Source organism: Eucyclogobius newberryi, unplaced genomic scaffold, assembly GCF_026437365.1.
Source record: "Eucyclogobius newberryi isolate DKJ021-1_F unplaced genomic scaffold, fEucNew1.0.hap1 SCAF_6, whole genome shotgun sequence".
NCBI lineage: Eukaryota > Metazoa > Chordata > Actinopteri > Gobiiformes > Gobiidae > Eucyclogobius > Eucyclogobius newberryi.
The window spans coordinates 1,848,571-1,872,585 of record NW_027316278.1 but is presented as its reverse complement, the minus strand read 5'-3'; the positions used below and the strand labels follow the sequence as shown (position 1 = coordinate 1,872,585).

Here is a 24,015-nt window from a genome sequence, read left to right as displayed (position 1 = left end):
CGTTCCATACGAGAATCAAGTCTGAATCGAAAAGACCAATAAAGTGTTTCCTCAGAGATGGTGAGCGTCCTCAGGGGCCACACGGGGCTGGTGAAGGGCCTCACCTGGGACCCCGTGGGGAAGTACGTGGCCTCACAGGCCGACGACCACAGCCTCAAAGTCTGGAGGACGGTGGACTGGAACATGGAGGCCAACATCACCAAGCCGTTTAACGAGGTAAAGCCACCACCAAGCCGCTAAACGAGGTAAAGCCACCACCAAGCCGCTAAACGAGGTAAAGCCACCACCAAGCCGTTTAACGAGGTAAAGCCACCACCAAGCCGCTTAACGAGGTAAAGCCACCACCAAGCCGTTTAATGAGGTAAAGCCACCACCAAGCCGCTTAACGAGGTAAAGCCACCACCAAGCCGCTTAACGAGGTAAAGCCACCACCAAGCCGTTTAACGAGGTAAAGCCACCACCAAGCCGCTAAACGAGGTAAAGCCACCACCAAGCCGCTAAACGAGGTAAAGCCACCACCAAGCCGTTTAACGAGGTAAAGCCACCACCAAGCCGCTTAACGAGGTAAAGCCACCACCAAGCCGTTTAATGAGGTAAAGCCACCACCAAGCCGCTTAACGAGGTAAAGCCACCACCAAGCCGCTTAACGAGGTAAAGCCACCACCAAGCCGTTTAACGAGGTAAAGCCACCACCAAGCCGCTTAACCAGGTAAAGCCACCACAAGCCGTTTAACGACATACACTTGTGATCGAATAGTTTAAATGGTGCATAATCACAGTGGCTGCTCGTGGCTTGTGTCCAGTGCGGCGGCACCACTCACGTGCTCAGACTGTCCTGGTCACCTGATGGTCAGTACCTGGTCTCTGCTCACGCCATGAACAACTCGGGCCCCACGGCGCAGATCGTGGAGCGCGACGGCTGGAAGACCAACATGGACTTTGTGGGTCATCGTAAAGCGGTGACCGTCGTGGTGAGGATCAAGCTGAAGGTCAGATGTTCCTCAGCATCACAGACCTGACCCCTGACCTCTGTTTGCAGAAGTTCAACCCCAAAATCTTCAAAAAGAAGCAGAAAAACGGCAGCGCCCCCAAACCCAGCTGCCCGTACTGCTGCTGCGCAGTGGGCAGCAAAGACCGCTCGCTGTCCGTGTGGGTCAGTAACACGCTCACTAGTATTAGTACTAGTATTAGTATTAGTAGTAGTAGTATTAGTATTAGTAGAAGCAGCAGCAGCAGCAGCCATTGTTGATGCATCTCAACAAATCCTGTGTGTGTTTCCAGCTCACGTCCCTGAAGCGCCCCCTGGTGGTCATACACGACCTGTTTGACAAGTCCATTATGGACATCTCGTGGACTCTGACCGGTCTGGGCATGTTGGTCTGCTCCATGGACGGAACTGTAGCTTATCTGGACTTCTCTCTGGACGAGCTTGGAGATCCACTCAGTGAAGAGGAGAAGGTGAGACCGCCCCCTACAGGCCGCGAGACCGCCCCCTACAGCCTCCTACAGACCGTTAGCTCAGAGGAGAGGGTGCTCAATCGCTCTAAAGCCTGTTCCATGAGTCTCTGTTTGGATTAAGAAAAAATAGCTTTTGTTTTGTCTTCTGTCCTTTAGGTTAGTCATTGCTACTGCTTGGATTTAGACCTGCTTTAGTCCTGCTTTAGACCTGCTTTAGTCCTGCTTTAGACCTGCTTTAGTCCTGCTTTAGTCCTGCTTTAGACCTGCTTTAGACCTGCTTTAGACCTGCTTTAGACCTGATTTAGTCCTGCTTTAGACCTGATTTAGTCCTGCTTTAGACCTGCTTTAGTCCTGCTTTAGACCTGCTTTAGACCTGCTTTAGACCTGCTTTAGACCTGCTTTAGACCTGCTTTAGACCTGCTTTAGTCCTGCTTTAGACCTGCTTTAGACCGGCTTTAGACCGGCTTTAGTCCTGCTTTAGTCCTGCTTTAGTCCTGCTTTAGACCTGCTTTAGACCTGCTTTAGACCTGATTTAGTCCTGCTTTAGACCTGATTTAGTCCTGCTTTAGACCTGCTTTAGACCTGCTTTAGACCTGCTTTAGACCTGCTTTAGACCTGCTTTAGACCTGATTTAGTCCTGCTTTAGACCTGATTTAGTCCTGCTTTAGACCTGCTTTAGTCCTGCTTTAGACCTGCTTTAGTCCTGCTTTAGACCTGATTTAGTCCTGCTTTAGACCGGCTTTAGACCCGGTTTAGACCCGGTTTAAGATTGAGTTTAATTGACTTCTGCTTCCTCAGAACACGATCCACCAGAACATCTACGGTAAAAGTCTGGCCATCACAAACACGGAGGCGCAGCTGTCCACCACCATCATCGAGAACCCGGAGATGTTAAAGTACCAACAGGAACGTAACCAGAACCAGGACCAGGCCAGGACCGAGCCCGGGGCCAACGAGAACTCTGCCCCCAAACTCAGCAGCGTGGTCAACGGAGAGTCGCTGGAGGACATCCGGAAGGTACCAATCCAGACCATTGTCTCCTCGCGGCCTCTGTCTCCTCGCGCCGTCTGTCTCCTCGCGGCCTCTGTCTCCTCGCGGCCTCTGTCTCCTCGCGCCCTGTCTCCTCGCGCCGTCTGTCTCCTCGTGGCGTTTGTCTCGGGGGTGGAGCTGTAATGCGTGTGTCTGTTGCAGAATCTCCTGAAGAAGCAGGTGGAGACGAGGACGGCGGACGGCAGGAGGAGGATCACTCCTCTCTGCATCGCTCAGCTCGACACAGGGTAAAGTCTGAGGGGAGGAGCCTATTGTACATGCTTTTAGTGGGCGGGGAAACCTAAACGGGGAGAACACGCCAACCCCCCACAAGGAGCTACAACCTCTGTGCTACCATGATGCTCCTCCTCATGATGCTCCTCTGCTTCTCCTCATGATGCTCCTCTGCCTCCTCCTCTGCTCCTCCTCTGGCTCCTCCTCTGCTCCTCCTCATGATGCTGCTCTGCTCCTCCTCATGATGCTCCTCTTCTCCTCCTCATGATGTTCCTCCTCATGATGCTCCTCCTCATGATGCTCCTCTTCTCCTCCTCATGATGCTCCTCTGCCTCCTCCTCTGCTCCTCCTCTGGCTCCTCCTCTGCTCCTCCTCATGATGCTGCTCTGCTCCTCCTCATGATGCTCCTCTTCTCCTCCTCATGATGTTCCTCCTCATGATGCTCCTCCTCATGATGCTCCTCTTCTCCTCCTCATGATGCTCCTCTGCCTCCTCCTCTGCTCCTCCTCTGGCTCCTCCTCTGCTCCTCCTCATGATGCTCCTCTGCTCCTCCTCATGATGCTCCTCTTCTCCTCCTCATGATGCTCCTCTGCGCCTCCTCATGATGTTCCTCCTCATGATGCTCCTCCTCATGATGCTCCTCTGCTCCTCCTCATGATACTCCTCTGGCTCCTCCTCATGATGCTCCTCTGCTCCTCCTCATGATGTTCCTCCTCATGATGCTCCTCCTCATGCTGCTCCTCTGCTCCTCCTCATGATGTTCCTCCTCATGATGCTCCTCCTCATGCTGCTCCTCTGCTCCTCCTCATGATACTCCTCTGGCTCCTCCTCATGATGCTCCTCTGCTCCTCCTCATGATGCTCCTCTGCCTCCTCCTCTGCTCTTCCTCTGGCTCCTCCTCTGCTCCTCCTCATGATGCTCCTCTGCTCCTCCTCATGATGCTCCTCTGCTCCTCCTCATGATGCTCCTCTGCTCCTCCTCATGATGCTCCTCCTCATGATACTCCTCTGCCTCCTCCTCTGCTCCTCCTCTGGCTCCTCCTCTGCTCCTCCTCATGATGCTCCTCTGCTCCTCCTCATGATGCTCCTCTGCTCCTCCTCATGATGCTCCTCTTCTCCTCCTCATGATGCTCCTCTGCTCCTCCTCATGATGCTCCTCTGCTCCTCCTCATGATGCTCCTCCTCATGATGCTCCTCTGCCTCCTCCTCTGCTCCTCCTCTGGCTCCTCCTCTGCTCCTCCTCATGATGCTCCTCTGCTCCTCCTCATGATGCTCCTCTGCTCCTCCTCATGATGCTCCTCTGCTCCTCCTCATGATGCTCCTCTTCTCCTCCTCATGATGCTCCTCTGCGCCTCCTCATGATGTTCCTTCTCATGATGCTCCTCCTCATGATGCTCCTCTGCTCCTCCTCATGATGCTCCTCTGCTCCTCCTCATGATGCTCCTCCTCATGATGCTCCTCTGCCTCCTCCTCTGCTCCTCCTCTGGCTCCTCCTCTGCTCCTCCTCATGATGCTCCTCTGCTCCTCCTCATGATGCTCCTCTGCTCCTCCTCATGATGCTCCTCTTCTCCTCCTCATGATGCTCCTCTGCGCCTCCTCATGATGTTCCTCCTCATGATGCTCCTCCTCATGATGCTCCTCTGCTCCTCCTCATGATACTCCTCTGGCTCCTCCTCATGATGCTCCTCTGCTCCTCCTCATGATGCTCCTCTGCCTCCTCCTCTGCTCTTCCTCTGGCTCCTCCTCTGCTCCTCCTCATGATGCTCCTCTGCCTCCTCCTCTGCTCTTCCTCTGGCTCCTCCTCTGCTCCTCCTCATGATGCTCCTCTGCTCCTCCTCATGATGCTCCTCTGCTCCTCCTCATGATGCTCCTCTGGCTCCTCATGATGCTTCTCTGCTCCTCCTCATGATGCTCCTCTGGCTCCTCCTCATGATGCTCCTATGCGCCTCCTCATGATGCTCCTCTGCTCCTCCTCATGATGCTCCTCTGCTCCTCCTCATGATGCTCCTCTGCTCCTCCTCATGATGCTCCTCTGCTCCTCCTCATGATGCTCCTCCTCATGATGCTCCTCCTCATGATGCTCCTCCTCTGGCTCCTCCTCTGCTCCTCCTCATGATGCTCCTCTGCTCCTCCTCATGATGCTCCTCTTCTCCTCCTCATGATGCTCCTCTGCTCCTCCTCATGATGCTCCTCTGCTCCTCCTCATGATGCTCCTCCTCATGATGCTCCTCTGCCTCCTCCTCTGCCTCCTCCTCTGCTCCTCCTCTGGCTCCTCCTCTGCTCCTCCTCATGATGCTCCTCTGCTCCTCCTCATGATGCTCCTCTGCTCCTCCTCATGATGCTCCTCTTCTCCTCATGATGCTCCTCTGCGCCTCCTCATGATGTTCCTTCTCATGATGCTCCTCCTCATGATGCTCCTCTGCTCCTCCTCATGATGCTCCTCTGCTCCTCCTCATGATGCTCCTCCTCATGATGCTCCTCTGCCTCCTCCTCTGCTCCTCCTCTGGCTCCTCCTCTGCTCCTCCTCATGATGCTCCTCTGCTCCTCCTCATGATGCTCCTCTGCTCCTCCTCATGATGCTCCTCTTCTCCTCCTCATGATGCTCCTCTGCGCCTCCTCATGATGTTCCTCCTCATGATGCTCCTCCTCATGATGCTCCTCTGCTCCTCCTCATGATACTCCTCTGGCTCCTCCTCATGATGCTCCTCTGCTCCTCCTCATGATGCTCCTCTGCCTCCTCCTCTGCTCTTCCTCTGGCTCCTCCTCTGCTCCTCCTCATGATGCTCCTCTGCCTCCTCCTCTGCTCTTCCTCTGGCTCCTCCTCTGCTCCTCCTCATGATGCTCCTCTGCTCCTCCTCATGATGCTCCTCTGCTCCTCCTCATGATGCTCCTCTGGCTCCTCATGATGCTCCTCTGGCTCCTCCTCATGATGCTCCTATGCGCCTCCTCATGATGCTCCTCTGCTCCTCCTCATGATGCTCCTCTGCGCCTCCTCATGATGTTCCTTCTCATGATGCTCCTCCTCATGATGCTCCTCTGCTCCTCCTCATGATGCTCCTCTGCTCCTCCTCATGATGCTCCTCCTCATGATGCTCCTCTGCCTCCTCCTCTGCTCCTCCTCTGGCTCCTCCTCTGCTCCTCCTCATGATGCTCCTCTGCTCCTCCTCATGATGCTCCTCTGCTCCTCCTCATGATGCTCCTCTTCTCCTCCTCATGATGCTCCTCTGCGCCTCCTCATGATGTTCCTCCTCATGATGCTCCTCCTCATGATGCTCCTCTGCTCCTCCTCATGATACTCCTCTGGCTCCTCCTCATGATGCTCCTCTGCTCCTCCTCATGATGCTCCTCTGCCTCCTCCTCTGCTCTTCCTCTGGCTCCTCCTCTGCTCCTCCTCATGATGCTCCTCTGCCTCCTCCTCTGCTCTTCCTCTGGCTCCTCCTCTGCTCCTCCTCATGATGCTCCTCTGCTCCTCCTCATGATGCTCCTCTGCTCCTCCTCATGATGCTCCTCTGGCTCCTCATGATGCTTCTCTGCTCCTCCTCATGATGCTCCTCTGGCTCCTCCTCATGATGCTCCTATGCGCCTCCTCATGATGCTCCTCTGCTCCTCCTCATGATGCTCCTCTGCTCCTCCTCATGATGCTCCTCTGGCTCCTCATGATGCTTCTCTGCTCCTCCTCATGATGCTCCTCTGGCTCCTCCTCATGATGCTCCTATGCGCCTCCTCATGATGTTCCTCTGCTCCTCCTCATGATGCTCCTCCTCATGATGCTCCTCTGCCTCCTCCTCTGCTCCTCCTCTGGCTCCTCCTCTGCTCCTCCTCATGATGCTCCTCTGCCTCCTCCTCTGCTCCTCCTCACGATGCTCTTCTCCTCCACAGAGACTTCTCTCCAGCCCTGTTCAACAGCACTCCCATCCTTCCGTCCGGCTCTTCTCTGTCGAACCAGATGGGGGCGCAGCTGAGCTCTGACTCCGCCCAGGGGCCGGGCTCCGCTCTGGGGCTGCGGCCGGGACAGGAGCCCCTGACCTCGTCTCCTGGAGCCAAAGATGGAGACAAGGACGGGTATGTTCTAAAACCGTTTAGTTCAGGGTTAGAGCCATCTGAGGTCCTGGTCCTGGTCCTGGTCCTGGTCCCGGTTCAGGTCCTGTCTCATGTCCCTCTCATGTCTCTCTCATGTCCCTCTATGTCTCTCTCATCTCTCTCTCATGTCCCTCTATGTCCCTCTCATCTCTCTCTCTCATGTCCCTCTATGTCTCTCTCATCTCTCTCTCATGTCCCTCTATGTCCCTCTCATCTCTCTCTCTCATGTCCCTCTCATGTCCCTCTTTCTCATGTCTCTCTCATGTCTCTCATGTCCCTCTCATGTCCCTCTGTCTCTCTCATGTCTCTCTCATGTCCCTCTTTGTCTCTCTCATCTCTCTCTCATGTCCCTCCATGTCTCTCTCATGTCCCTCTATGTCTCATGTCCCTCTATGTCTCTCTCATGTCTCTCTCATGTCCCTCTCATGCCTCTCATGTCCTATGTCTCTCTCATCTCTCTCTCATGTCCCTCTTTGTCTCTCTCATGTCCCTCTTTGTCTCTCTCATGTCCCTCTTTGTCTCTCATGTCCCTCTCATGTTCCTCTCATGTCCCTCTATGTCTCATGTCTCTCTCATGTCCCTCTCATGTCTCTCATGTCTCTCTCATGTCCCTCTCATGTCTCTCATGTCTCTCTCATGTCCCTCTCATGTCTCTCTCATGTCCCTCTCATGTCCCTCTTTGTCTCTCTCATGTCCCTCTTTGTCTCTCTCATGCCTCTCTCATGTCCCTTTGTCTCTCTCATCTCTCTCTCATGTCCCCCTTTGTCTCTCTCATGTCCCTCTTTGTCTCTCTCATGTCCCTCTTTGTCTCTCTCATGTCTCTCTCATGTCCCTCTCATGTCCCTCTCATGTCTCTCATGTCCCTCTCATGTCTCTCTCATGTCCCTCTCATGTCCCTCTTTGTCTCTCTCATGTCCCTCTTTGTCTCTCTCATGCCTCTCTCATGTCCCTTTGTCTCTCTCATCTCTCTCTCATGTCCCCCTTTGTCTCTCTCATGTCCCTCTTTGTCTCTCTCATGTCCCTCTTTGTCTCTCTCATGTCTCTCTCATGTCCCTCTCATGTCTCTCTCATGTCCCTCTCATGTCTCTCTCATGTCCTTCTGTCTCTCTCATGTTCCTCTCATGTCCCTCTGTCTCATGTCCCTCTATGTCTCTCTCATGTCCCTCTCATGCCTCTCTCATGTCCCTCTGTCTCTCTCATGTCCCTCTTTGTCTCTCTCATGTCCCTCTTTGTCTCTCTCATGTCCCTCTTTGTCTCTCTCATGTCTCTCTCATGTCCCTCTCTGTCTCTCTCATGTCCCTCTCTGTCTCTCTCATGTCTCTCTCATGTCCCTCTCATGTCTCTCTCATGTCCCTCATGTCTCTCTCATGTCCCTCTGTCTCTCTCATGCCCCTCTATGTCTCATGTCCCTCTATGTCTCTCTCATGTCTCTCTCATGTACCTCTTTGTCTCTCTCATGTCCCTCTTTGTCTCTCTCATGTCCCTCTTTGGCTCTCATGTCCCTCTCATGTCCCTCATGTCTCTCATGTCTCTCATGTCTCTCATGTCCCTCTTTGTCTCTCTCATGTCCCTCTTTGTCTCTCTCATGTCCCTCTTTGGCTCTCATGTCCCTCTTTGGCTCTCATGTCCCTCTCATGTCCCTCATGTCTCTCATGTCTCTCATGTCCCTCTTTGTCTCTCATGTCTCTCTCATGTCCCTCTGTCTCTCTCATGTTCCTCTCATGTCCCTCTATGTCTCATGTCCCTCTATGTCTCTCTCATGTCCCTCTCATGTCCCTCTGTCTCTCTCATGTTCCTCTCATGTCCCTCTATGTCTCATGTCCCTCTATGTCTCTCTCATGTCCCTCTCATGTCCCTCAGGATAAAGACGTCTCTGCTGCTGACCTCTGCCTCTAAGATGGAGCCCATGAAGGCGCTGGACTCCAGGTTCACTGAGAGGTCAAAGGCCACGCCCGGGGTCACCTCCGCCATCACCTCCGCCCTCACTCCTCTGGACAGGTACTCCAGATGTCCTCCCGCAGAGTCCGTGTCCTAACCCCGCCCCGTTTGTGTCAGGTCCAAGGAGTCGCTGTCTCTGAAGGAGGTGAAGCCCAAAGACGAGACGAGCAGCGACAGCGAGGACAAGATGGCCGCCATCAACCGCAACCTGTCCCTGAAGAGGAAGGCGGAGCCAGAGGACGAGGTCGTGGAGAAGAGGAAGAAGGGGCGGCCCCGCAAGGACAAGATGGCCGCCGCCGGACAGAGCTTCAGCACTGTGCAGGTCAGAGCTTCAGCCCCGCAGCTCACTGTGCAGCTCACTGTGCAGGTCGATGTGCAGGTCACTGTGCAGGTCACTGTGCAGGTCACTGTGCAGGTCACTGTGCAGGTCGATGTGCAGCTCACTGTGCAGGTCACTGTGCAGGTCGATGTGCAGGTCGATGTGCAGCTCACTGTGCAGGTCACTGTGCAGGTCAGCGCCTCAGCGCTGCAGGTCAATAGTTCATTGAAGTGACATGTGAATGTGACACTGGTTCAAATGTTTGATCCTGCTTGTGCTCAGGCCACGCCCTCCACGGAGCGAGAGTCCAGTCGTGTGGTCAACACTCCAGTCCAGGTGTCCAGACTGACCACGCCCAGCGCCCAAAAGAGCTTCAGTCTGCAGGTAACGAAGCTTCAGTCTGTGTAGGGAGGGTGTTTGATTGTTCTGCTCGTTCAGGTGTTTGATTGTTCTGCTCGTTCAGGTGTTTGATTGTTCTGCTCGTTCAGGTGTTTGATTGTTCTGCTCGTTCAGGTGTTTGATTGTTCTGCTCGTTCAGGTGAGCATGGAGCCCAGTGTGACGGTGGAGCTGGAGAACGAGGTGTCTGTGGTGGGCGGGTCCAGGCTCAGTCAGCTGCGATGTTCCAGAGACGGGAGAGACTGGAGCACCCTGTTACCCAGCTCTGTGCTGTGTGCGGCGGGCAGCAGGTACGGACACGCCCCCTACACTCTGACACGCCCCCCCTACACTCTGACCGCCCCCCCCTACACTCTGACACTACCCCCCTACACTCTGACCGCCCCCCCCTACACTCTGACACTACCCCCCTACACTCTGACACGACCCCCCTACACTCTGACACGCCCCCCCTACACTCTGACACGACCCCCCTACACTCTGACTCGACCCCCCTGCACTCTGACACGACCCCCCTACACTCTGACACGACACAACCCCCCTACACTCTGACTCGACCCCCCTACACTCTGACTCGACCCCCCTACACTCTGACTCGACCCCCCTACACTCTGACACGACACGACCCCCCCTACACTCTGACCGCCCCCCCTACACTCTGACACTACCCCCCTACACTCTGACTCGACCCCCCTACACTCTGACACTACCCCCCTACACTCTGACTCGACCCCCCTACACTCTGACTCGACCCCCCTACATTCTGACACGACCCCCCTACACTCTGACACGACCCCCCTACACTCTGACTCGACCCCCCTACACTCTGACTCGACCCCCCTACACTCTGACACGACCCCCCTACACTCTGACACGACCCCCCTACACTCTGACTCGACCCCCCTACACTCTGACTCGACCCCCCTACACTCTGACCGCCCCCCCTACACTCTGACACTACCCCCCTACACTCTGACCGCCCCCCCTACACTCTGACACTACCCCCCTACACTCTGACACGCCCCCCCTACACTCTGACACTACCCCCCTACACTCTGACCGCCCCCCCTACACTCTGACACTACCCCCCTACACTCTGACACGCCCCCCCTACACTCTGACTCGACCCCCCTACACTCTGACTCGACCCCCCTACACTCTGACACGACACGACCCCCCTACACTCTGACACTACCCCCCTACACTCTGACACTACCCCCCTACACTCTGACTCGACCCCCCTACACTCTCACACGACCCCCCTACACTCTGACACGACCCCCCTACACTCTGACACGACCCCCCCTACACTCTGACCGCCCCCCCTACACTCTGACTCGACCCCCCTACACTCTGACACTACCCCCCTACACTCTGACTCGACCCCCCCTACACTCTGACTCGACCCCCCTACATTCTGACACGACCCCCCTACACTCTGACACGACCCCCCTACACTCTGACTCGACCCCCCTACACTCTGACACGCCCCCCCTACACTCTGACTCGACCCCCCTACACTCTGACTCGACCCCCCTACACTCTGACTCGACCCCCCCTACACTCTGACACGACCCCCCCTACACTCTGACTCGACCCCCCTACACTCTGACACTACCCCCCTACACTCTGACTCGATCCCCCTACACTCTGACTCGACCCCCCTACACTTTGACTCGACCCCCCCTACACTCTGACACGACCCCGCTACACTCTGACACGCCCCCCCTACACTCTGACTCGACCCCCCTACACTCTGACACGCCCCCCCTACACTCTGACACGACCCCCCTACACTCTGACTCGACCCCCCTACACTCTGACACGACCCCCCTACACTCTGACTCGACCCCCCTACACTCTGACACGACCCCCCTACACTCTGACTCGACCCCCCTACACTCTGACACTACCCCCCTACACTCTGACTCGACCCCCCTACACTCTGACTCGACCCCCCTACATTCTGACACGACCCCCCTACACTCTGACACGACCCCCCTACACTCTGACTCGACCCCCCTACACTCTGACTCGACCCCCCTACACTCTGACACGACCCCCCTACACTCTGACACGACCCCCCTACACTCTGACTCGACCCCCCTACACTCTGACTCGACCCCCCTACACTCTGACCGCCCCCCCTACACTCTGACACTACCCCCCTACACTCTGACCGCCCCCCCTACACTCTGACACTACCCCCCTACACTCTGACACGCCCCCCCTACACTCTGACACTACCCCCCTACACTCTGACCGCCCCCCCTACACTCTGACACTACCCCCCTACACTCTGACACGCCCCCCCTACACTCTGACTCGACCCCCCTACACTCTGACTCGACCCCCCTACACTCTGACACGACACGACCCCCCTACACTCTGACACTACCCCCCTACACTCTGACACTACCCCCCTACACTCTGACTCGACCCCCCTACACTCTCACACGACCCCCCTACACTCTGACACGACCCCCCTACACTCTGACACGACCCCCCCTACACTCTGACCGCCCCCCCTACACTCTGACTCGACCCCCCTACACTCTGACACTACCCCCCTACACTCTGACTCGACCCCCCCTACACTCTGACTCGACCCCCCTACATTCTGACACGACCCCCCTACACTCTGACACGACCCCCCTACACTCTGACTCGACCCCCCTACACTCTGACACGCCCCCCCTACACTCTGACTCGACCCCCCTACACTCTGACTCGACCCCCCCTACACTCTGACACGACCCCCCCTACACTCTGACTCGACCCCCCTACACTCTGACACTACCCCCCTACACTCTGACTCGATCCCCCTACACTCTGACTCGACCCCCCTACACTTTGACTCGACCCCCCCTACACTCTGACACGACCCCGCTACACTCTGACACGCCCCCCCTACACTCTGACTCGACCCCCCTACACTCTGACACGCCCCCCCTACACTCTGACACGCCCCCCCTACACTCTGACTCGACCCCCCTACACTCTGACACGACCCCCCTACACTCTGACACGACCCCCCTACACTCTGACTCGACCCCCCTACACCTCGTATGGAGGGTTGACCTTTGACCTGATGCCTCACATTCCTCTCACAGCGAGGCGGTGGCGGTGGCGTGTGAAGACCGCACCCTCTCGGTCTTCTCTTCCTGTGGCAGGAGGCTGTTTCCTCCCATCGCGCTGCCCTCTGCTGTCTCAGCCGTGCACTGCACCGGACATTACGTCATGGCCCTGAGCTCCGGAGCCACACTCTCAGTCTGGTACACACAATACACACGACACACACACAATACACACGACACACACACAATACACACGACACACACACAATACACACAATACACACGACACACACTCAATACACACGACACACACTCAATACACACAATACACACGACACACACTCAATACACACGACACACACTCAATACACACACACACAATACACACGACACACACTCAATACACACGACACACACTCAATACACACGACACACACTCAATACACACGACACACACTCAATACACACACACACAATACACACGACACACACACGACACACACACAATACACACAATACACACGACACACACACAATACACACGACACACACACAAGACACACACACAATACACACGACACACACGACACACACACAATACACACGACACACACACAATACACACGACACACACACAAGACACACACACAATACACACGACACACACGACACACACACAATACACACGACACACACACAATACACACGACACACACACAATACACACGACACACACACAAGACACACACACAATACACACGACACACACGACACACACGACACACACACAATACACACGACACACACACAATACACACACACAATACACACACACAATACACACGACACACACACAATACACACAACACACACACAAGACACACACACAATACACACGACACACACACAATACACACGACACACACACAAGACACACACACGACACACACGACACACACACAATACACACGACACACACACAATACACACACACAATACACACACACAATACACACGACACACACACAATACACACAACACACACACAAGACACACACACAATACACACGACACACACACAATACACACGACACACACACAATACACACGACACACACACAATACACACGACACACACACAATACACACGACACACACACAAGACACACACACAATACACACGACACACACACAATACACACGACACACACGACACACACACAATACACACGACACACACACAATACACACGACACACACACAAGACACACACACAATACACACGACACACACGACACACACACAATACACACGACACACACACAATACACACGACACACACACAATACACACGACACACACACAATACACACACACAATACACACGACACACACACAATACACACGACACACACACAAGACACACACACAATACACACGACACACACACAATACACACGACACACACACAATACACACGACACACACACAATACACACGACACACACACAATACACACGACACACACACAAGACACACACACAATACACACGACACACACACAATACACACGACACACACGACACACACACAATACACACGACACACACACAATACACACGACACACACACAATACACACGACACACACGACACACACACAATACACACGACACACACACAATACACACGACACACACACAATACACACGACACACACACAATACACACGACACACACACAATACACACGACACACACACAATACACACGACACACACACAATACACACGACACACACACAAGACACACACACAATACACACGACACACACACAATACACACGACACACACGACACACACACAATACACACGACACACACACAATACACACGACACACACACAATACACACGACACACACTCAATACACACACACACAATACACACGACACACACACAATACACACGACACACACACGCACTCAATACACACGACACACACACAATACACACGACACACACTCAATACACACACACACAATGCACACGACACACACACACACAATACACACGACACACACACAATACACACGACACACACTCAATACACACGACACACACACAATACACACGACACACACTCAATACACACACACACAATACACACGACACACACAATACACACGACACACACACGCACTCAATACACACGACACACACACAATACACACGACACACACTCAATACACACACACACAATGCACACGACACACACACACACAATACACACGACACACACACAATACACACGACACACACACAATACACACGACACACACACAATACACACGACACACACACAAGACACACACACAATACACACGACACACACACAATACACACGACACACACGACACACACACAATACACACGACACACACACAATACACACGACACACACACAAGACACACACACAATACACACGACACACACGACACACACACACACAATACACACGACACACACACAATACACACGACACACACACAATACACACGACACACACACAATACACACACACAATACACACGACACACACACAATACACACGACACACACACAAGACACACACACAATACACACGACACACACACAATACACACGACACACACACAATACACACGACACACACACAATACACACGACACACACACAATACACACGACACACACACAATACACACGACACACACACAAGACACACACACAATACACACGACACACACACAATACACACGACACACACGACACACACACAATACACACGACACACACACAATACACACGACACACACACAATACACACGACACACACTCAATACACACACACACACAATACACACGACACACACACACACAATACACACGACACACACACGCACTCAATACACACGACACACACACAATACACACGACACACACTCAATACACACACACACAATGCACACGACACACACACACACAATACACACGACACACACACAATACACACGACACACACTCAATACACACGACACACACACAATACACACGACACACACTCAATACACACACACACAATACACACGACACACACAATACACACGACACACACACAATACACACGACACACACTCAATACACACACACACAATACACACGACACACACAATACACACGACACACACACGCACTCAATACACACGACACACACACAATACACACGACACACACTCAATACACACACACACAATGCACACGACACACACACACACAATACACACGACACACACTCAATACACACACACACAATGCACACGACACACACACACACAATACACACGACACACACACACATGTTCATCATCTGTCTCTCACAGGGATGTGCTCAAACCCAAGGCTCTGGTGAAGAACGAGTCTCTTCTGCCGCTGCTCTCAGGTAAAACTGTGACCTTTTTAGAAGACCAATCCACGACCTTCAGACTGATGAGGACCCTCAGACTGATGAGGACCCTCAGACTGATGGACCTTCAGACTGATGAGGACCCTCAGACTGATGAGGACCATCAGGCTGATGGACCTTCAGGCTGATGGACCTTCAGACTGATGGACCTTCAGGCTGATGGACCTTCAGGCTGATGATGGACCCTCAGACTGATGGACCTTCAGGCTGATGGACCCTCAGACTGATGGACCTTCAGGCTGATGGACCCTCAGACTGATGGACCTTCAGACTGATGGACCTTCAGACTGATGGACCCTCAGACTGATGGACCTTCAGACTGATGGACCTTCAGGCTGATGGACCCTCAGACTGATGAGGACCTTCAGACTGATGGACCCTCAGACTGATGGACCTTCAGACTGATGAGGACCTTCAGACTGATGGACCCTCAGACTGATGGACCTTCAGACTGATGGACCTTCAGGCTGATGGACCCTCAGACTGATGAGGACCTTCAGACTGATGGACCCTCAGACTGATGGACCTTCAGACTGATGGACCTTCAGGTTGATGGACCCTCAGACTGATGGACCCTCAGACTGATGGACCTTCAGACTGATGAACATTGAGTCTGAAGGGAGCCTGAAGATCCAAGAAAAATAACCCTTTGACGTGGAACATTGAAATAAAGGTCAGGGCATGATGATCAGATAGTTCTAAAGGTCAGGGCATGATGGTCAGATAGTTCTAAAGGTCAGGGCATGATGGTCAGATAGTTCTAAAGGTCAGGGCATGATGGTCAGATAGTTCTAAAGGTCAGGGCATGATGGTCAGATGGTTCTAAAGGTCAGGGCATGATGGTCAGATGGTTCTAAAGGTCAGGGCATGATGGTCAGATGGTTCTAAAGGTCAGGGCATGATGGTCAGATAGTTCTAAAGGTCAGGGCATGATGGTCAGATGGTTCTAAAGGTCAGGGCATGATGGTCAGATGGTTCTAAAGGTCAGGGCATGATGGTCAGATGGTTCTAAAGGTCAGGGCATGATGGTCAGATAGTTCTAAAGGTCAGGGCATGATGGTCAGATAGTTCTAAAGGTCAGGGCATGATGGTCAGATGGTTCTAAAGGTCAGGGCATGATGGTCAGATGGTTCTAAAGGTCAGGGCATGATGGTCAGATGGTTCTAAAGGTCAGGGCGGTCACAGGAGAAGGTTTCACACTGTGGCTTTAACGGGAGCTTGTTCTGGTCCAGGCGCAGACACGACCGTGAGCCAGTCCATGCTGACGCAGCAGGGAGTCCCCGTCATCTCTCTGTCCAATGGGAAGTCCTTCTGCTTCAGCGTCACCATGGAGACATGGTAAGGCCCCGCCCCCTGTGTGCGTTAGCTTTAGCGTTAGCTCACTCTCTTTCTCTCTCAGGACGCTGGTCGCAGATAAAGCCGACTCTCTGGTGCAGTGTGCAGACTTCAGGAGCTGTCTGCCTTCCCATGATGCATCTGTGTCGTCAGGACCTCTGGCCACCATGCAGGGGCGCCACCTCAGGTACCACTCGTGACCTTTAACCTCTGCACATCCTTACATTTGGGCCTTATTGACCGTCTTTGTAGAAAGCGTTTGTCTGTTCTCTGGAAGTGTATTTTCACAGGAGCGCTGCAGGGGGAGCTCTAGAGCCACAGTGCGCGTGACCACAGGGGGAGCTCTAGAGCCACAGTGCGCGTGACCACAGGTGGAGCTCTAGAGCCACAGTGCGCGTGACCACAGGTGGAGCTCTAGAGCCACAGTGCGCGTGACCACAGGTGGAGCTCTAGAGCCACAGTGCGCGTGACCACAGGTGGAGCTCTAGAGCCACAGTGCGCGTGACCACAGGTGGAGCTCTAGAGCCACAGTGCGCGTGACCACAGAGGTAGCTCTAGAGCCACAGTGCGCGTGACCACAGGTGGAGCTCTAGAGCCACAGTGCGCGTGACCACAGGTGGAGCTCTAGAGCCACAGTGCGCGTGACCACAGAGGTAGCTCTAGAGCCACAGTGCGCGTGACCACAGGGGTAGCTCTAGAGCCACAGTGCGCGTGACCACAGGGGTAGCTCTAGAGCCACAGTGCGCGTGACCACAGGGGGAGCTCTAGAGCCACAGTACGCGTGACCACAGAGGTAGCTCTAGAGCCACAGTGCGCGTGACCACAGGTGGAGCTCTAGAGCCACAGTGCGCGTGACCACAGGGGTAGCTCTAGAGCCACAGTGCGCGTGACCACAGGGGGAGCTCTAGAGCCACAGTGCGCGTGACCACAGGGGTAGCTCTAGAGCCACAGTGCGCGTGACCACAGGGGGAGCTCTAGAGCCACAGTGCGCGTGACCACAGAGGTAGCTCTAGAGCCACAGTGCGCGTGACCACAGGGGGAGCTCTAGAGCCACAGTGCGCGTGACCACAGAGGTAGCTCTAGAGCCACAGTGCGCGTGACCACAGGGGGAGCTCTAGAGCCACAGTGCGCGTGACCACAGGGGGAGCTCTAGAGCCACAGTGCACACAGTTATAATAGTATTAGTGGTTCTACAAAACATCAAAATGTATGTTTTATGATCATAAAGGAGCCAAAATTGTAATAAACAGTTTGGAACAGTTGAATATACTTTTTGATAGAAAAAGGTCAAAGCACCAAAATGCTTCTGTTCCTTGAGATCTGAAACTTTACACAGTTGTCGTCATGACAACAGCATAAACACAATGAAATATGTCTTTAGGACCTTTACAAATGGACAATATTCAGGCGAGACTAAAAAAAGGATGTTTTTAGTATGTTTGTGGTTCTGTAGTGTGAGTTCTGAAGCCCTGACAGTGTGACATGTGCACATCTGCAGAAACTAGAAGGCCTAAGCTTTCCCATGATGCATCACACTCACATGTGGAACGTAAGATCCTCTTAATAAGCACTGACATGTGGGTGTGACCAGTGTGCACAGGGCGATATAGGCGGATGGTAAGCTTCTCGTTTCTCTTCTCCCACAGCGCCGGGCGCCTGGCGTCTCGTCTCTCGTCGACGCCCCATCACCTACAGCAGGGCGTGACGTTGGCGTTCTTGGAGACTCAGCTGTCGTCGGCACTGGCGCTGCAGTCGGCCTCAGAGTACAGACACTGGCTGCTCGTCTACGCTCGCTTCCTCGTAAACGAAGGTACAGACTCGCTCTTTGGTCCTCAGGAGCCACTCTCGCCACACTGACCATCACACACTGTCTGCAGGCTCCGAGTTCCGTCTGCGAGAGCTGTGTAAAGAGCTGCTGGGGCCAGTGCACAAGTCGGCCACGTCGTCATGGGAACAGTCCACCCTGGTGAGTCTGGAGTACCATGCGCCCTAGAGAGAGAGAGTCTGGAGTACCATGTGCCCGAGAGAGAGAGTCTGGAGTACCATGCGCCCTAGAGAGAGAGAGTCTGGAGTACCATGCGCCCTAGAGAGAGAGAGTCTGGAGTACCATGCGCCCTAGAGAGAGAGAGTCTGGAGTACCATGTGCCCTAGAGAGAGAGAGTCTGGAGTACCATGTGCCATAGAGAGAGAGAGTCTGGGGTACCATGTGCCCTAGAGAGAGAGAGTCTGGAGTACCGTGTGCCCTAGAGAGAGAGAGTCTGGAGTACCATGTGCCATAGAGAGAGAGAGTCTGGGGTACCATGTGCCCTAGAGAGAGAGAGAGTCTGGAGTACCCTGTGCCATAGAGAGAGAGAGTCTGGAGTACCGTGTGCCCTAGAGAGAGAGAGTCTGGAGTACCCTGTGCCATAGAGAGAGAGAGTCTGGAGTACCGTGTGCCCTAGAGAGAGAGAGAGTCTGGAGTACCATGTGCCCTAGAGAGAGAGAGAGTCTGGAGTACCATGTGCCCTAGAGAGAGAGAGAGTCTGGAGTACTATGTGCCCTAGAGAGAGAGTCTGGAGTACCATGTGCCCTAGAGAGAGTCTGGAGTACCATGCGCCCTAGAGAGAGAGTCTGGAGTACCGTGTGCCCTAGAGAGAGAGTCTGGAGTACCATGTGCCCGAGAGAGAGAGTCTGGAGTACCATGTGCCCTAGAGAGAGAGAGTCTGGAGTACCGTGTGCCCTAGAGAGAGAGAGTCTGGAGTACCATGTGCCCTAGAGAGAGAGAGAGTCTGGGGTACCATGTGCCCTAGAGAGAGAGAGAGTCTGGAGTACCATGTGCCCTAGAGAGAGAGAGAGTCTGGAGTACCATGTGCCCTAGAGAGAGAGTCTGGAGTACCATGTGCCCTAGAGAGAGAGTCTGGAGTACCATGTGCCCTAGAGAGAGTCTGGAGTACCGTGTGCCCTAGAGAGAGAGTCTGGAGTACCGTGTGCCCTAGAGAGAGAGTCTGGAGTACCGTGTGCCCTAGAGAGAGTCTGGAGTACCATGTGCCCTAGAGAGAGAGAGTCTGGAGTACCATGTGCCCGAGAGAGAGAGTCTGGAGTACCATGTGCCCTAGAGAGAGAGTCTGGAGTACCGTGTGCCCTAGAGAGAAAGAGTCTGGAGTACCATGTGCCCTAGAGAGAGAGAGAGTCTGGAGTACCATGTGCCCTAGAGAGAGAGAGAGTCTGGAGTACCATGTGCCCGAGAGAGAGAGAGAGAGAGTCTGGAGTACCATGTGCACTAGAGAGAGAGAGAGAGTCTGGAGTACCATGTGCCCTAGAGAGAGAGAGAGAGAGAGTCTGGAGTACCATGTGCCCTAGAGAGAGAGTCTGGAGTACCGTGTGCCCTAGAGAGAAAGAGTCTGGAGTACCCTGTGCCATAGAGAGAGAGAGTCTGGAGTACCATGTGCCCTAGAGAGAGAGAGTCTGGAGTACCGTGTGCCCTAGAGAGAGAGTCTGGAGTACCGTGTGCCCTAGAGAGAGAGTCTGGAGTACCGTGCGCCCCAGAGAGAGAGTCTGGAGTACCGTGTGCCCTAGAGAGAGAGTCTGGAGTACCGTGTGCCCTAGAGAGAGAGTCTGGAGTACCGTGTGCCCTAGAGAGAGAGTCTGGAGTACCGTGTGCCCTAGAGAGAGAGTCTGGAGTACCATGCGCCCTAGAGAGAGAGAGTCTGGAGTACCATGTGCCCTAGAGAGAGAGTCTGGAGTACCATGCGCCCTAGAGAGAGAGAGTCTGGAGTACCGTGTGCCCTAGAGAGAGAGTCTGGAGTACCGTGTGCCCTAGAGAGAGAGTCTGGAGTACCATGCGCCCTAGAGAGAGAGAGTCTGGAGTACCATGCGCCCTAGAGAGAGAGAGTCTGGAGTACCGTGTGCCCTAGAGAGAGAGAGTCTGGAGTACCGTGTGCCCTAGAGAGAGAGTCTGGAGTACCGTGTGCCCTAGAGAGAGAGTCTGGAGTACCGTGTGCCCTAGAGAGAGAGAGTCTGGAGTACCATGTGCCCTAGAGAGAGAGTCTTGAGTACCATGTGCCCTAGAGAGAGAGAGTCTGGAGTACCGTGTGCCCTAGAGAGAGAGTCTGGAGTACCATGTGCCCTAGAGAGAGAGAGTCTGGAGTACCATGTGCCCTAGAGAGAGAGAGTCTGGAGTACCGTGTGCCCTAGAGAGAGAGAGTCTGGAGTACCGTGTGCCCTAGAGAGAGAGTCTGGAGTACCATGTGCCCTAGAGAGAGAGAGTCTGGAGTACCGTGTGCCCTAGAGAGAGAGTCTGGAGTACCATGTGCCCTAGAGAGAGAGAGTCTGGAGTACCGTGTGCCCTAGAGAGAGAGTCTGGAGTACCATGTGCCCTAGAGAGAGAGAGTCTGGAGTACCATGTGCCCTAGAGAGAGAGAGTCTGGAGTACCATGTGCCCTAGAGAGAGAGTCTGGAGTACCATGTGCCCTAGAGAGAGAGTCTGGAGTACCATGTGCCCTAGAGAGAGAAAGTCTGGAGTATCATGTGCCCTAGAGAGAGAGTCTGGAGTACCGTGTGCCCTAGAGAGAGAGTCTGGAGTACCATGTGCCCTAGAGAGAGAGAGTCTGGGGTACCATGTGCCCTAGAGAGAGAGAGTCTGGAGTACCGTGTGCCCTAGAGAGAGAGAGTCTGGAGTACCATGTGCCCTAGAGAGAGAGAGTCTGGAGTACCATGTGCCATAGAGAGAGAGAGTCTGGGGTACCATGTGCCCTAGAGAGAGAGAGTCTGGAGTGCCGTGTGCCCTAGAGAGAGAGAGAGTCTGGAGTACCCTGTGCCATAGAGAGAGAGAGTCTGGAGTACCGTGTGCCCTAGAGAGAGAGAGTCTGGAGTACCCTGTGCCCTAGAGAGAGAGAGTCTGGAGTACCCTGTGCCATAGAGAGAGAGAGTCTGGAGTACCGTGTGCCCTAGAGAGAGAGAGTCTGGAGTACCGTGTGCCCTAGAGAGAGAGAGTCTGGAGTACCATGTGCCATAGAGAGAGAGAGAGTCTGGAGTACCATGTGCCATAGAGAGAGAGAGTCTGGGGTACCATGTGCCCTAGAGAGAGAGAGAGTCTGGAGTACCCTGTGCCATAGAGAGAGAGAGTCTGGAGTACCGTGTGCCCTAGAGAGAGAGAGTCTGGAGTACCCTGTGCCATAGAGAGAGAGAGTCTGGAGTACCCTGTGCCATAGAGAGAGAGAGTCTGGAGTACCGTGTGCCCTAGAGAGAGAGAGAGTCTGGAGTACCGTGTGCCCTAGAGAGAGAGAGAGTCTGGAGTACCATGTGCCCTAGAGAGAGAGAGAGTCTGGAGTACCATGTGCCCTAGAGAGAGAGAGAGTCTGGAGTACTATGTGCCCTAGAGAGAGAGTCTGGAGTACCATGTGCCCTAGAGAGAGTCTGGAGTACCATGCGCCCTAGAGAGAGAGTCTGGAGTACCGTGTGCCCTAGAGAGAGAGTCTGGAGTACCATGTGCCCGAGAGAGAGAGTCTGGAGTACCATGTGCCCTAGAGAGAGAGAGTCTGGAGTACCGTGTGCCCTAGAGAGAGAGAGTCTGGAGTACCATGTGCCCTAGAGAGAGAGAGAGTCTGGGGTACCATGTGCCCTAGAGAGAGAGAGAGTCTGGAGTACCATGTGCCCTAGAGAGAGAGAGAGTCTGGAGTACCATGTGCCCTAGAGAGAGAGTCTGGAGTACCATGTGCCCTAGAGAGAGTCTGGAGTACCATGCGCCCTAGAGAGAGAGTCTGGAGTACCGTGTGCCCTAGAGAGAGAGTCTGGAGTACCGTGTGCCCTAGAGAGAGTCTGGAGTACCATGTGCCCGAGAGAGAGAGAGTCTGGAGTACCATGTGCCCTAGAGAGAGAGAGTCTGGAGTACCATGTGCCCGAGAGAGAGAGTCTGGAGTACCATGTGCCCTAGAGAGAGAGTCTGGAGTACCGTGTGCCCTAGAGAGAAAGAGTCTGGAGTACCATGTGCCCTAGAGAGAGAGAGAGTCTGGAGTACCATGTGCCCTAGAGAGAGAGAGAGTCTGGAGTACCATGTGCCCGAGAGAGAGAGTCTGGAGTACCATGTGCACTAGAGAGAGAGAGAGAGTCTGGAGTACCATGTGCCCTAGAGAGAGAGAGAGAGAGTCTGGAGTACCATGTGCCCTAGAGAGAGAGTCTTGAGTACCATGTGCCCTAGAGAGAAAGAGTCTGGAGTACCGTGTGCCCTAGAGAGAGAGTCTGGAGTACCGTGTGCCCTAGAGAGAGAGAGTCTGGAGTACCGTGTGCCCTAGAGAGAGAGTCTGGAGTACCGTGTGCCCTAGAGAGAGAGTCTGGAGTACCGTGTGCCCTAGAGAGAGAGTCTGGAGTACCGTGTGCCCTAGAGAGAGAGTCTGGAGTACCGTGTGCCCTAGAGAGAGAGTCTGGAGTACCATGCGCCCTAGAGAGAGAGAGTCTGGAGTACCATGTGCCCTAGAGAGAGAGTCTGGAGTACCATGCGCCCTAGAGAGAGAGAGTCTGGAGTACCGTGTGCCCTAGAGAGAGAGTCTGGAGTACCGTGTGCCCTAGAGAGAGAGTCTGGAGTACCGTGCGCCCTAGAGAGAGAGAGTCTGGAGTACCGTGCGCCCTAGAGAGAGAGAGTCTGGAGTACCGTGTGCCCTAGAGAGAGAGAG

General features: G+C 54.1%; 1 protein-coding gene across 1 annotated transcript in view; it reads left to right on the top strand.

Moving 5' to 3' along the window:
• hira (histone cell cycle regulator a) overlaps window positions 1-24,015 on the top strand; it is a 45,274-nt gene that overhangs the window by 6,223 nt on the left and 15,036 nt on the right. Inside the window, exons 7-23 of the mRNA XM_072432827.1 lie at window positions 56-216; window positions 804-971; window positions 1,040-1,153; window positions 1,282-1,458; window positions 2,257-2,475; window positions 2,650-2,735; window positions 6,600-6,782; window positions 8,661-8,798; window positions 8,856-9,060; window positions 9,340-9,441; window positions 9,596-9,744; window positions 12,568-12,729; window positions 15,951-16,009; window positions 17,266-17,371; window positions 17,433-17,555; window positions 19,015-19,178; window positions 19,246-19,334. Of these exons, the coding sequence (XP_072288928.1) occupies window positions 56-216; window positions 804-971; window positions 1,040-1,153; window positions 1,282-1,458; window positions 2,257-2,475; window positions 2,650-2,735; window positions 6,600-6,782; window positions 8,661-8,798; window positions 8,856-9,060; window positions 9,340-9,441; window positions 9,596-9,744; window positions 12,568-12,729; window positions 15,951-16,009; window positions 17,266-17,371; window positions 17,433-17,555; window positions 19,015-19,178; window positions 19,246-19,334 (2,405 nt within the window). The remainder of the gene's footprint in view (window positions 1-55; window positions 217-803; window positions 972-1,039; window positions 1,154-1,281; window positions 1,459-2,256; window positions 2,476-2,649; window positions 2,736-6,599; window positions 6,783-8,660; window positions 8,799-8,855; window positions 9,061-9,339; window positions 9,442-9,595; window positions 9,745-12,567; window positions 12,730-15,950; window positions 16,010-17,265; window positions 17,372-17,432; window positions 17,556-19,014; window positions 19,179-19,245; window positions 19,335-24,015) is intronic.